Here is a 15,237-nt window from a genome sequence, read left to right on the forward strand (position 1 = left end):
CGACCACTTCCGGAAACAAGTACATTTTAGTATTTGTCGATCACCTTTCAAAATACGCGGAAGCGGTAGCACTCCCAGATCAGAAGGCAGACACGGTTGCAAGAGCATTTGTCGAACAGATCGTGCTCCGACATGGACCCCCGAGGCAACTCTTGACAGATCGGGGAACGAACTTTGTGCCGCAGCTAATGAGGAGAGTTTGCGAGCTGCTTAAGATCGCTAAGAAGTAGACAACACCGTACCATCCGGCTTGCAACGGCGCGGTGGAGCGACTGAACCAAACCGTGGCCGGGTTCCTGTCGCATTTTGTTTCGCGCGACCATCGGGACTGGGACTTGTGGCTCCCGTATGCAATGTTTGCCTACAATTCCGCAGCACACGAGAGCACGGGCGAATCGCCATTCTCTCTACTGCCGAGACCCGGACCAGCCTAGGGAAGGGCCAGAGGGCCGCCGTCGTGTCCCATACGCTTCACTGGACGACTATAAGGTTGAGCTAGAATCGCGCTTGCAAGTGGCGAGGGACATCGCAAAGGAGGCCTTAAAGAAAGCGGCGAAGCGCAGGAAGGAGGTGCACGATCGCAGTGCTAGAGACGCGCCGTTTGATGTGGGGGACAGCGTGTACATTGAAAACTGCCAAAGGCAGATTGGGCTAGCTCGTAAGTTCCAGACGAAGTGGAGAAGACCGTGCGAGGTTGTCGAGAAGCTTTCTCCGGTAAACTTCAGTCCGAGACGTGAACCGGCGCTTGATAAGGATACACGCAAATTGCCTCAAGTCGGCACCGGTTCAGTATTCACGAAATGAGGAAAGGGAAAGCGCGGATTTTGATGGGGACAGAAGTGAAGCGGAGCGCGCAGATAGTTCGCGAGAAACGCCCTCTCCTGCATTTGTTCGGCAGGCACAAGAGGCGACGGCCGGAATGCCACCGGATTTACTTCATGCATTGCTAGAAGAAGAAGAAGCGCGCGAGGTTGCCGCGCAGATAACGCCAGGAGAGGCTCCTGCCGCGAGCCCTCGCGAGTCCCAAAGAAGACAAAGGGTCACAGACTTAGTATGACTCATGAAGGCCGATATCCGCTGCGAAATCGGAAAGCTAAGTCGGACTAATGGCGTAAACAGAGCGGAGTTGTAAACTGGATAGAATTGTGTAATGCCGCAGCTTATAACATTGTTATGTGCTTATGTGTTAAGTTATCAGAGTTGGTAGTTAAACCTTTCTGTCGTTAAGTAACACCTTCACAGGAGAGCATGCGGAGCGCATGCAGAACCTGCCCTACTTCCATTCGTTATCTATATTTTTGTCTCTGCCATGATCGTGCTATAAGTGGGAGCTCCTTTGTAACTGTGGTAATTTTATTTCGTCCAGTTTGGACTAGAAAGGAGAGGCTTGGGTGCTGAGTTTCATGTTTATCTGTAAAAGAAGATCAGTGCTGCCCCTGGAGACGCCAGTTATGTCGGCTGAGGCTTATGGTGTTGTGCAGTGGTGTTGAGTGCAGCGAAAAGTGTTTTGTCGGACGCACTGTGCGAGGCGATTCAGAAAGACAAGGGGAGCTGCATGGACTCAAATGTTCGGAGAACATTCTTCTGGAGGGTGAGCGAGTGTGACGTTCCTTGTGTGAGCTACGAGGGTCCGCGTTCGACGGCGCGGCGTAGACGGAGCCCCCAGTGGCGGCGAAAGCACTCAAAGGAAAACAATTCAGCTGGAAGAGAGGAGAACGGCGACAATCGGACCCCCTTTCATGTTTCTACTGTATATGGCTGCAAGCAACTTGAGTGGTATTGCTTTCGGGCCTGCCGCCGTGGACCGCACGGAGACGACCAGAACGAAGGGGTTTAAGCACAACCGGACCCCCTTTCTATAGTGTCGGCACGAGACGAACGCCGCCGCCGCCGCCACCGCCGCCGCGGGGAGACGGGCGTTATCTTCCCCAATTGCCGTGGCCGTTCCAAGGGGGCCTCGTTTCGGCAGGCCTGGCCCCGTGGCAAGACGGCGGGCATCATCAATCAACCCTCCCGAGCACATCCCAGGACAAGGGACCACTTTCCCGGCCTTTTAGTGACCTCGCGTTCCGGCCTTGAGAGGCGAGTGTCATTTGATGGAGAACGGAGGCCGGTGACCCGCGGGAACCGTCAGCAGGCCAGAGCGCGCCTTACCACAGCCGACGCTATGCGCTACCTTGACGACAACCTTCTTTCCCTCGGACTCAACACGTGAGGGGGGCGAGACCGTAAGTGCGGTGGTGTGTTTGTGCGCCCAAGTGAAAGCCCTAGGCCCCTCCCCCACTTCTGGCGTGGGCGTCCTCACCCTAGGGAGTGTGGGGATAAGAGGATATAAAAATCGTCAAGTAGTACCGAAGAAGGACGCTCAGGACGACATCGTTCGCCAAGGGGGCCTTCAGCGCCGAAGCCCGACGGCGTGCAGCTTCTGCCAGCAACCGTTCGAGCTCAACTCCGGAGCCCCTCCATCGTCCCCATGAAGTCGTCGGCACGTAAGCTCGGACGCCCCAGCCTCTGATGTATAATCATAATCATGTGTAATTATTGAATATATCTGTTTGTTTAAACTGAGCCATACGGTGTCTCTTTTCCTCTCCGTCCCGTGTGGACCTGCGCATTATGGGGGTCATCACACTTGCTTTTACCTTTCAATAGACTGATCAGGTCAAGAGACGAGAAAAACAGGAATAGATCGCGCACTTGCGAGATGTCTTGATATTATGTACCTTCCCTTGGTACAACGAGCATCAGTTTCAAACACATAGGCAATAATTTGTGACGCCTCATAGAGTATGTCAGATCCGCGAAGTTGACGTAGCGTCTTCAACCTTGTGGAAGAGATAACGACGGGAGAGCCGACCGCAGTGAGATAACCAGCCCTTTCTATTCCGTCAGTTAGTGGAGAAGGTTCTAATGAGACCTTGCCTGATTGAAATACCTGCTTCGTCCGTAAATAGGCAGAGAAAGGCAGAAAATCAACGAGATTACCGAAAAATGGGCGCAAATGAAACTTCAGAACCGTAAAAAAATGAAAGCTTGATGTGTTACAAGGACGACGGTATGTTTATCGGATTTGTTCGCTTAACATACTGAGCTGCAATTTTAATGCACCATCGAATTCACGCTGACGCTCTTTCCCCGTCTCCTCTTATTGCTTCTCTGCTTTTTTTCTGCTTGCGTCTGTGCTCGCGACTTATACTGAATTTATTAAACAACCGCTTTTTTATTTGAAAGCTTCGTGGTAGAAAATGCCACTGAGATTTTGCATTGTGATTTCATGTTCACGTTTAGGAACCTCGCGGAAATAGAACGAATTTTTTATTGGTCTTTAGTACGTCTTGCTGCCTAACAAGATTGCATATTGTTGAGAATGGAGAGCCCACTAAACAGGAATATTTCGGCAGAAAGCAACTATGGAAGGTAACTGCTGCTCCAAATTGGATCTAGGCTTACTGGCAGCCAAAATGCATTCTGGTGACATAGTCTGCAGCCTCCTACCGTACAAAGTTCGCTTGTATAAATAGCCGTTCTACATGAGATACAGGGCGCAAAATCACCCAGGAAGCAGAGCAACAACAAAGCTAGCCTGTACTCACCCATGGCTGGAGGTGTCTTTCTGAAAACCAAAGTGGAAAATGGTGGACCGATTTGGAAGGCAAGGCCACACAAACAGCTGGGAAGCCGTGGTCAGCTGCGGCGAGAGGCCCGTGGTGCGCGTTTTGTTCTTGTTTTCCTCGACAGCCCATCTCGTGCCCTGCTTTGCTGCGCATTGTTCGTTTTCTAGTTTGGCAGCACTTTGCCTACGAAAACGTGTACATGCTCGCCTGGCTAAGTTTCGTCTTGTTTAATGCGTTTTCCAGGAGGAAACAAGAACAATATGTTCTTTATGCTTCAAATAGGTTTTCAGAAGCACGGTGTAGAATTTTCACGGCTGTAGAATAGAGGGGCCATTTCACGTAGCGCAGTGATGTACTTTAGGCAGTGAGACAGTGTACCGTTTATCTTTTATCACTCGTATGTCGCGCAGAATTTTTCCGAAAATCGATCAAAAATATCTTCACTAAATACAGCGCACGTTAGTCATTCGATCGATTCTGCACTTTCTCATATTGTGTCTGAAGTAGGAAAAAGAAGAGGAAGGCAATTAAAAGCGTTCTTATGGGTGACCTTCCAGAGAGGGGAGATATGCAGTTAAGTAGAAGCACATCATCAGCGCCTATATAAAACCGCGAGTGGAGGCCAGTGTTGGTAATGAAAGAAAGCCTGCTCTGCTTGGAAACATTTGGTCCTCCAACAGTAATGTATTCTCGATATGCGCCGCAAAAACGGCAGATGACTTAGTGGCAAAAAGTCTTAATAAGCGGCGTGTCCACATTTGTTAGAGGTTCCACTGCATGAATGGGACGTCCACATTAAACCTATAATGGAGGCATGCCTTGCGTCACCAAATGCACACTGAAGGTCATGGCCAGTTTCAGCGCATGATGTCGCCTATATCGAATGTCTTGCTGAGCCTAGTGCTTCTTGTTTCAAAAGTCATTAGCCGGAAAATATAGCCGGAGGTCATCTCCCTCGAACATGACAATACGCCACTGCTGATGGAGTTCCTTGCTTCGGGTCAACATGTTCATTTCCCTGCCGCCCGTTGTATCTGGAAGCCCATCTGAACGCAGTACGTTGCCTTTATTCTTGAATGTAAATTATGGGGTTCATAAGAACTTATAGCGCTTATCTAGTTCGTCACAGCTTCCTGGCCACCAAAGGCATCCGTGATAATGGCAAATATACTTTGGAGATTCAACGTAGAGTGCACATAACTTCTGCTTCCCAATTCCTTACATGTACTGAATGCTTAGGCTCCATCTCATCAAATCACGAGATGTCAGTGGTATCTAGAACTTGACGACGTGTCTCTATTATTTATTTATTTATTACATCAAAGATCCCGGATATGAGACATTACATGAGGGATGGGCATGACAGACTACAAGATGATGGCTTCAATCTTTTTCTTGAATTTGATGGGGTTGGTAAGGTGTATAACTTCTAGCGGCAGATCGTTTCAGTCCCGAGATGATTTGACAAAAAAAGATTGAAAATGAGATACAGTTCTTGCAGGGGGAGGGTACACGGTCTTGCTTTGGTGAATGCGGCTGGAGAGACGATGTGCTGCTGATATAATGCTCCTAATGATGAATGATAAAACTTATGCAACAAGCATAAACGAGATAATTTTCTTCTTGTTTCAAGATTAGACAAAGAGGCTCCAGATTTAAGACAAGACGCACTAGTATTATGAATAATTACCGTAAACAAAGCGGATAGCACGGTTTTGTATTTTTTCAAGCGTTAGTGAGATGTTTGCCTCGTGAGGGTACCATACTGCTGATGCGAATTCTAAGTTAGGTTGGACGAAAGTTTGGTCAGCTAATAATTTGATGGAACGGGTAGCAGAATGAAGACTCGACGTAGGAAGCCAAGGGTGCGGTTAGCGTCATTAGCGATGTTCGTTATATGAGAAGACCATGCTAGAATATGAGTTAAAGTAATGCCAAATACAGGTAAGAACGGAACACACTTCAGAAGCAAAAGGGACATATTTAGAGGGAATGTGGGATTGCCTGCGATGGAAAGAAATCATATATGTTTTAGCAAAATTAAGGGACATTATCCATTGCTTCCACCAAGTTTCAATTCGGGTTAAATCTTGTTGAAGGGTGCCGGCGTCAGTGCTTGTAGAAATCGGGCGGTAAATTACGCAATCATCTGCAAATAGTCGGATGTTAGAGGTAACGTTGGAAGGAAGATCGTTAATGTAAATGAGAAAAAGCACGGATCCGAGCACTGTGCCTTGGACACCTGAATTAACCGGAGAACGAGGGGACGACGATTTGTTAGCGTAGACGAATTGCTCTATGTGAGTAAAAAAATTTTGAAGCCAGTTCATCACTAAATGCTTAAGGTTTAAACGCGAGAGTTTTTGTAGTAATATTTTGTGCGTACTTTATCGAAGGCTTTTTCAAAGTCAAGGAACAGCGCGTCAAGAGGAATATTTAAGTCAAGATGCGAACTAAGGTCATTGATGGAAAGGGCTTGTTTGGAATCACAGGAAAGTCCTTTTAAGAAATCATGTTGGTTAGGCTGAAAAAGTTGACTGGGACTAGAAATTTAATGACGTGAGAATATATACCACGTTCAATAGGTTTTGAACAAATGCTTGTGAGGGAAATAGGGCGATAGATTTTGCATGAAAAAGATTAACATTTTTTGGGGACTCGGAATGTCTTACCTATTTTCTGGTCTTGTGGCAGCACACCTGATGATAAAGACTGTTGAAAAAGGCGACATAAGATGACACCAATGTTTTTAGTATTTGTTAGAACTTTCGAGCTTAAGCCTTGAATACCACATGAAGATGACGCTTTAAATGATTTGATTAGTTTCATAATTCCACTAGTATCGAACAGAATGCCTGGCATAACAGGGTTATTAAAGACAGAGAAGTAAGGTAATTCGCCTTCAGGTACAAACTGAGCAAAAAACGAGTTAAGAGTGCTACAGACTTCATGTACCGGTATGAGAATGTTGCCATCGCTGTGTAATGTAAGAGGTTTGTGGCGTGTAGGCGTAATAGTTTTCCAAAACTTGTTAGGATTGGTGTGCAGCATAGCCGGTAACACTGGCGAAAAAAAGAGCGTTTGGTTTGGCTTGCTAAAGATTGGAATGTGTTTTCTGCTGACTGATATCTTTTCCACGCGCAACCGCTACTCAGGCGTTTGGCGATGCGGATAACTCTTTTTTTGTTGTTGAGGCGCTTCAGTTGGTTAATAAACTACGGTGAAGATACTTTTTCGGTGATGTTGGTAGTAGGAATGTGCTTATCAATCATTTGGTGCATTTTGTGCTTGAACTGAGCCCAGTTAGTGTCAATAGACCGGCTTGAGAAGTCAAGGGCCAGCCACGCCCAAAAGTCGAGCTGTTCTGCGTTCATGGCTGTGTAGTTCCCTTTGTCATAAAAGGTTAGTGTCTTTTTTGCTTTTTCAGGCATGACAGCTTGTAGGAAAATGCGTTTAGTATTACGGAGTGGTCACTAAACCCAGGGAAATTAAGTGGTGGTGTAACGTTATCTGGGTGGGAAGTGAAAACAAGATCAAGAATATTAGAAGATTGATTAGTTTGCCTGGTAGGGCTAGATACGAGCTGAGACAAGCCAAATGTTAGGCACGTGTTAACAAAGTCACTTTCGATGTTATCTTTGGCTGTAATGGCAGGGGAGGTCGGACCCGGTAATATCAGGAAAATTAAAGTAACCATAAAAGAAGAATGGGAATGTGATGATGCGAAGTAGTTATGACGCGGAGTGCTTCGTGGAAGTGAGCCACAAAGGAATCTGTTAGATCAGGTGGTCGATAGCAAACGCCTATAATAACTGGAGGAAACGAAGCATGACATTGAATGAAAAGCAGTGCTAGAGAGAATGCAAGGTTAATCTCGGAACAACGACATGAGTGATGAGCACCAATTAGTACGCCTCCTCTTCGCCTATTTATCTTGTCACGTCAAAATAAATTGAAATCTGGAAACACGAAAAGTGTCTCGGAGTCTCCAATGGACGAATTTACCCATGTTTTGGTTAGTATAATTATGTTGCTCTCTGTCGTGCGTACGAAACTGTCGAGGGTGTCAAGTTTAGGTGGAAGGGTGCGGATGTTAGTGTTAAGAATGGTCAAGGGGTGGAGCTTAGACTTTTCGGAAGTGTTATTGAGTAGTTATGCAGTGCGGTGAACGACTCTGTTTGTAACATGGTCATAAGTGTTCGTGGTAGTACCGAAGATGATTTTACTATACCGGAGCTTGTATTTTTCGGTTTTCGATTTACCAAATGCAAGCAGCTGCTTCTTCGCTAAGAAAGTAGTTTTAGAGTAGTCATAGGAAACACTATAGCCACTGTCCTTTAGTTTGCGAGCACAGGAAACAGTTTTTTCTTTCGTTTTATAGTGAGCAAAATTAACAAGAATCGGTCTGTTTTTGTTAGCATCAAAATTTCCCAGTCTTTGAACTCTCTCAATGTCGGTTGGATTGATTGTCAAGTCTAGTTTTTCTTTGTATACCTCAGTGACAGTCTTTTCAGATTCAGTCCAGGTTTCTGGGTTAGTGTCCTTTAAGCCAAAAAATTATAAATTGGATCGGCGTGCCCTGTCTTCGCAGTCAGCCAGCTTAGACATAATGTTCGATATTTCACCCGCATTCTGCTCCGCAAGCTCCCGAACTTCGCTTATATTATCCTTTATGGCACCAAATGATACGCAATCTTCTTCAATTTTCGTTAGTCTGCTTCGTATTTCACCAAGCGCTTTGTCATTTTTTGTTAACGTGCTGCAAATTGTTTTCATTTCGGCCAGCGAAGATGCTTATCCAGATTGAAGTTCATTCAAAGCTTCAATTAAAACGGTTTTATTGAAAAAAGATGCATAGATAAGATGTACATAAATTGATTATTACAGAAGGAGGTCCCAAAGTGGAAACTGTCAGGGGGACCTCCTGTAATATTTGAATTAGGATAAACATATGGCAGATGGCAATTACATAGCGGAAAACACGTGCAATGGAAACTAAGATCTGAACTAACAGTTTAGGCATGCTAAATTTTAAAAACACATTTTGCAAACACAAAAAGAGAACATAGAACAAGGACTCATGCAATAGAAGTCGTGCACAATACTAACAGGTTTCATTGGCGTGGCATTTGAAGGCAATTATGCAGTACATAGTATTTCAAGTTTTTATGGAATTGTGCTTCGGTGCGGAATGATTTGATGATTGCGGGTAGTGAGTTCCAGACAGTGATTGCTGAAAATAAAGCGGACTGTTTGCCATAATTAGTTTTGACTTTCGGAAGCAAAAGAATATGTTGTTCAGCGAATATAGTATTAGTAACGTTACACCAACAGGAAGCTGTAAATATAGAGAGAGTAGTGCCATTGTGACGGTCGCGATAAATTATAAACTTAGTTTAAGTTGGAGTGAACAAAGAGAGGTAAGATATTGAGCCGGCAGTAAAGGGGAGCATTGGATGCGGTGTATGAGCTGAATGTCATTATTCTAACTGATTGGTTTTGAAGATGACACAAAGAAGAAAGATCGGTATAGTACGAGTTAACACACGATGATAAACAGTAATTGAGGTGGCTATGATTGAATACATAATAAAGTGAGCGAAGAATATGCTGTTGGAAATAATCATCATCATCATCAGCCTTACTACACCCACTGCAGGGCAAAGACCTCTCCAATGTCTCTCCAATTACCCCTGTTCTTTGCCAGCTGCATCCACCCTTTGCCTGCAAACTTCTTAATCTCATCCGCCCAGCTAACCTTCTGCCGCCCCCTGCTACGCTTACTTTCTCTTGGAATCCACTCCGTTACCCTTAAGGAGCAGCGGTTATCTAGCCTTCGCATTACATGCCCTGCCCAAGCCCATTTCTTTCTCTTGATTTCGACTAGGATGTCATTAACCCGTGTTTGTTCCCTCACCCACTCTGCCCGCTTCCGGTCTCTTAACGTTACACCTATCATTTTCTTTCCATGCCTAGCTGCGTGGTCCTTAACTTAAACTGAACTCTTTTCATTAGCCTCCACGTTTCTGCCCCGTAGGTGAGTACCGGTAAGATACAGCTGTTGTACACTTTCCTCTTGAGGGAAATTGGTAAACTGCCACTCATGATCTGCGAGAATTTGCCATGTGCGCTCCACCACATTCTTATCCTTCTAGTTATCTCCCTCTCATGATCCGGATCAGCTGTCACTACCTGCCCTAAGTAGACGTATTCCGCCACAATTTCTAGGCTCTCGCTGCCAATTGTGAACTTTTGGAAATCATAACGCGTTCTAATTAGTATTCGTATAGCAAGTGCAACTGTTTTGCTAATATATCTAGTGTGAAGGTTAAATTTTAAATGTGAATCAAGCGTCACACCAAGAACTTAATGGGAGAATAATGTGATTATTTAGGTATACATCTGGAACGCTGACAATTCGTTTGTGTTCAGAGTGAAATATAATTAGCTTTGTTTTAATTGGGTTTAATTGTAAAAGATCTCTGTGGAACTAGTACATTACATTTATAAGGTCAGCATTAATTTTTGATGTTACGTCGCTTAAGTTATCGCTAGAAGAAAATATGGTAGTGTCATCTGCATACAAAATGCAGTCAGCATTACTGAGGCATTTTTACAGATCAATAATGTAAATTAAGAACAGAAGGGGGCCTAAAACAGATCCTTGCGGAACTCCTTAATTGTAATTGGTTGGGATAAAGTATTCGATATTTGTACAAACTGAGTTCTGTTAGTGAGGTAATTACGTAGTAAACTGAGAGTGGGCCCACTACTTCCCAACGCTTCTAGTTTTAAAATGAGTATGGGATGATTGATTGTAGCAAATGCCTTCGTAAAATCAATGAATACAGCTGCAGCCCAAAGTCCGCTATCAATGAAGTGTTTAATTCTGTCAGTAAATTGTGTCTGTGCGAGCTCAGTGGAATAGTTAGGGCGAAAACCAAATTGATGAGGTATCAAAAGGCTGAATTTTAAAAGGTATTTCATTACGCGGTCAACAACGAGGTTTTCGATTAATTTACTGAAAAATGAAAGAATAATTATCAGACGATAATTAGCCAAACTGTATTTATCGCCTCGCTTATGTATAGGAACAACTTTGCCGTTTTTAAGTTGATCTGGAAAGTCACCAGACTTAAACATATTATTGATAACATTAGTGAGAACAGGCGACAGCTCGCGTGCAAAAAGTTTAATTTTAGTTGGAAGCATAGTATTTAAGCCACACCCGGTATTTTTTAAGCTGGTTATTACGTTTATAACTTCATCTGGGGATGTTGGACACAAATAGAAAGAGTCAGGACAACGAGTAGGTCGCGAGATTTCAGCGCTAGGCGTTTTGTCAAGCTGTGAATAAAATGAGTTAAACGCATATTCTATGTCCGTAGGCTTAGTTAAACTTCGCATACCATCATTAATTTCTGTAATATTGTAGTTTTGGTCCGAGAGATTTAAAAACTCCTTAATCAATTGCCAGTTCTTATGAGTGTTGTATTCATTTTTAAGTATCTCATTTTTATAGTAACTTTTTACAATGTTTAATTAGAGAAGATAGCGTTTTTGAGTAGATTTTGAATCTTTGTTTTAAAGCGAGGTTGAACGGTTGCGCTTTCACTTTGTTGTGAAGGTTACTTTTTTTCTAATGGAGCGTAGTATTCAGTTATTCATCCATGGATTTCGCGGTGCAGAATACCAATTTACCAATGACGTTACTGTTGTGCATGCGTCAACTGCATCGAATAATTGATTTGAAAAAAAAAATATTATACGAAGCGTTAGAGCAGTTTTCTTGCAACACATCTGTCCAGTCAACATTGGCTATCAAATCAATAAATCTTTTTTTGTCGAAGGAGTATCTTTTTAATTTTTTCGATGCACTTTCATTCCAGCTGTCTATAAGCAAGAATACCGGGTACTGATCAGTTATATTGAATCTAATGACTCCGGAAGTTTGTGGTAAAAGGACGTTAGACAACACATGGTCAATGAGCGTACCATGTGAATATGATGCACAACGAGTTAGTACGTCTGCCTAATAATGGTTCAATGACATGACCGAGAAGAATGTCCATATATTCAGAGCAAGCATTATCAGCGGTATGAATAATGTTTATGTTCATATCTCCTACAATAATTATTTCTTTGTTTTCTTTGTTTAAAGAAGTTAGAATGCTGTCCAGTTCTCTGCAAAAGTCGGTGTTAGATGAGGACTGCGAACGATTAATGGAAGCAATGATAGTGTTCTTGGAACTGGAAAGAAAACTTCGGTCTAATTCAATCCAAACTGACTCGCATTTATCTGTGCTAAAATTGATGCCAGATCAACGTTTGTACGAGATGGTGTTTGATATGAACATTGCCGAACCACAACGACGGTCTGGTGAACGGTGGTAGTATTCAGCTTGATAATATGGTATCGAAAATATTTTGTCATCTGAAGCTGACAACCATGTTTCCGATAAACAAATAAGGGAGAAGGTATGGTTGGCGAGGGCTGGAAAGTTTATCATATCGTCATAGTGCTTCGGCAGGCTGCGAGTGTTGAAAGGAATGATAGATTTCTGCGATGATACTGAGTTTGCAAGAAAGTACTTTAACTGGTCAAGATCGTAATACATTGCAATGAGGAGCGGGACCCGCGTGCAGTGAAGATTAGATTATGTGAACATAGCGAGGCCATCGACTCCGGAGATTCGGTACACGCGGCTTTCATCGGTCTTGCGAGTCTTGATACGGCAGTTATCAACCCAAAGGAATTTCCAGCCTGTTTCCTTTTTTAAGGCCAGTGCTTTTGCAAACAGGCGCTTGTTTTCCGGAGTCAGGTGGTCATTAACGTAAACGGACTTGCTAAGAATGGGTGCCGTGAAACCTATGGAACTTGTTGTAATGCGTGCTTTTTCGCCTTCTTAACCAAACTCGGTTTTCTTTTCGCTGGAGTAAAAGCGAACGATAATGTTCTCATCTTCCTTAGCTGGAACACGGTGGGCAACATCAATGTCTTCAGTGGTAACAGGGCACTAAATTTTTTTCCAATTTCCTCGATGATGGCGACACAGTTCTCGCCCTGAGTGGTAGGGACCCCTTTGACTTCTACATTGTTAATTCAGGAGTATTGCTCCAAGTCGGACACCCTTTGAGCTAGTTTTTTTGCTTTTTTCGGATTAGGTCTTTATCCTCTTTTACGAGGTGGGCTTGCTCGTCCTTCATCTTTTCATACAAATAATTAAAAAGCTCAAAGCAGCTGCGCAGCTCGCCTACTTCCTTTCCCAACGCGTCGACATCCTTCGAAAGCTCAACATTTGTAGGCATCATAAAACAGCAAGTGGCAGCAGTGGTGCGGCAAAAAAACAAAAAAATACATTATAAATAGTTCCACATGAACCTGCGTAGGCGTAGTCCAGTATAAGACGCTGTTTTACCGCCGCAACTGCTGCTGCCAAATGTCGGAAGAATCTTGCGGAGCAGCACCGCGGGAGTTAGGACCGGGGTTTACTTCAACATCACCCGCCAAAATCAGCAGTTGACGGTGTACACTGAGGCATTCAAAAGCAGTCGCGACACAACACAGACGGCTCGGCAGCACTAGCACTTCCGCATAACGGGTACGCCGCGCAAATAATGAGTATTCGTAGTTTACCTGCACGACAAAGAGACAACGCAGGTTAGCGTACGTGGACATCGTTGCAGTGCTGCCGAGCCCATTTAGCGCGGTGGGCGTTGGTGCTGTCCTTAAGTACTGTGGACGCTCCGGTGACGTAGACAAGCTGGTAATCATCGTTGGGGGGAGGGTGGGTGGGCAGAGGGGCACATGCCCTGTACTCTGACAGGAACCAAAGCTGGCGTTTGGGCAGTATTCCAAGGTAGGCCTGCTTGAGGGAGGGCGTAGATGGCACTGGGTCGACTTTCTTTGCGGCGTCAACACGCACCTGAATTACCGTTACAACTGGAGGTGTCCTGCACTTGTAATGGCTGCGAAAACAGCTGAGTCATTTTCATCTCTTCAGGTCTGACACGTTTGCTTCGACCCATACGGTGTCTTAATACGACAGAGCGAAAAATGACGGCGCTGCACTCTATTTGTTATTTATGCCCAACAATAGCCACGTGAGTTAAGAAACCTTGTCTTCCCAGCATAAAACGTGAATTCAGCCGTAGCATCGGTGCGCTTCAGGTGCCCACGCCGACGTCAGACAGATACTGCGCCATTTCCTTTCCTCAAAACCAGCCGTGCCAAAAAGAACCTTTGTGAGGCAAACACGGAAGAAACGCTGCAGTATTTTTTATACCAGCACAACACTGAACTGTCACTGGCGCTATGTTTATTGGCGAAGTGAAAAAGGCACAATTCAAAAAATCTAATCGTGCGCTGTTCGCTGCGCGCATTATATTACCTAAACCTCACCACACCTGTTGTCACATGGTGCTCAGTGGTTAGTGAGTTCGGCTACTAAATATTTAAAACTAGCGCGCAGAAATGTGGCATGCAATGGTCTGAAAAAAGTCGTACGTCATCAGGATCTGGGTGGTGTCTTAGTTTTTTTCTTTGTTTATAGCATGCGTGTTTTATTCACGTTTGAAGCTAGCTTGCGACAGGGGTTCGAACTAGTGACATATGCACCTTGGTTTATTAGTAACAACATTATTTATACCCACTTCAGTGGATTATTTATACCCACTTCAGGGCCGCTCTAGATGCCCGAGCACTGTTAGGCCGCGGCGACCTTCAAGGCTTAATACACGAAGCGAAGTTGTAGCTCCGCCTGTGAGCTGCGCAGAGCAGCCTCCCATCGCTCGTGTATTTCCATCCCTTGGAAGGGAGGTTTCAGTTTGTTTGAGCTAATTTGATATGTGTGTTTTAAATACGCTCTGGTGCTTGAGCATAAGCGACAGTTTGGAGAATTCTACCCCCTATGTATGAGGGAAAGGAGGAAAGGCAATTGCATGGTAGCGGTTTGTAATTGACGCCATACCACCTGCTGGGTTTTGGTCAGAGGAGGGTGAGCAGGGGGTAGATTTAGTGGGAGTTTCTATAACGCATATTTATGTCGTGATTGGTGAGGACGAGGTGCCTCGCACTTCGGAACGCGGACAGGCCGTCTTCTGCCCGGTTGACGAGAGCTCGGGCTAGCTCGTGGGCGGCTCTGTTGCCGGGGAGAGGGGAGGGGGGAGCATTTATATAAGCATAAAGAGAGGTGTTCGGGGTCTTGACCTGAAGGGTCACGCCTTTACAACAACTAGGAGGGATGCCTACTCAGGCACCCCTATGGCGGTTTCTGCAGCCCGGGCGCGCCGCGTTAAGTCCTTTTGGGCCCAATCACGAGGTTGCAGCCGCCAGACAGGATCGCCTCCCAGTCCTCTCGTGTGGGGTTTGGGATAGGGGGTAGGGATGGGTTCTGCGGGCAGACCCACACCGTGTGGTAGGTGTCAGACACCTCCCCACAGTGCGAGCACCGCCCGTCGAATAGAGGATTGAAATCCTTCAGAGTTGCCGGCACTGCATCGTGTTAGTGAGCAGGAGCAGGAGTACCCGCTCGTTGGCCTTCTCCTTTGCACGGGATGGGAAGATTTTGGTGCGTGGATTTGTAATAATCACATATTCCCTTAAAAAAGTGAAAACCGGATT

At 44.9% G+C, this 15,237-nt stretch overlaps 1 protein-coding gene across 1 annotated transcript in view; it reads right to left on the reverse strand.

Moving 5' to 3' along the window:
- The window catches only part of LOC144098093 (uncharacterized), a 70,730-nt gene extending 66,987 nt beyond the window's left edge, over positions 1–3,743 (reverse strand). The window contains exon 1 of the mRNA XM_077630645.1: positions 3,594–3,743. Within this exon, the coding sequence (XP_077486771.1) occupies positions 3,594–3,743 (150 nt within the window). The remainder of the gene's footprint in view (positions 1–3,593) is intronic.
- Between the last annotated feature and the right edge of the window lie 11,494 nt (positions 3,744–15,237).

Source organism: Amblyomma americanum, chromosome 7 (genome assembly GCF_052857255.1).
Source record: "Amblyomma americanum isolate KBUSLIRL-KWMA chromosome 7, ASM5285725v1, whole genome shotgun sequence".
NCBI classification, from domain to species: Eukaryota; Metazoa; Arthropoda; class Arachnida; order Ixodida; family Ixodidae; genus Amblyomma; species Amblyomma americanum.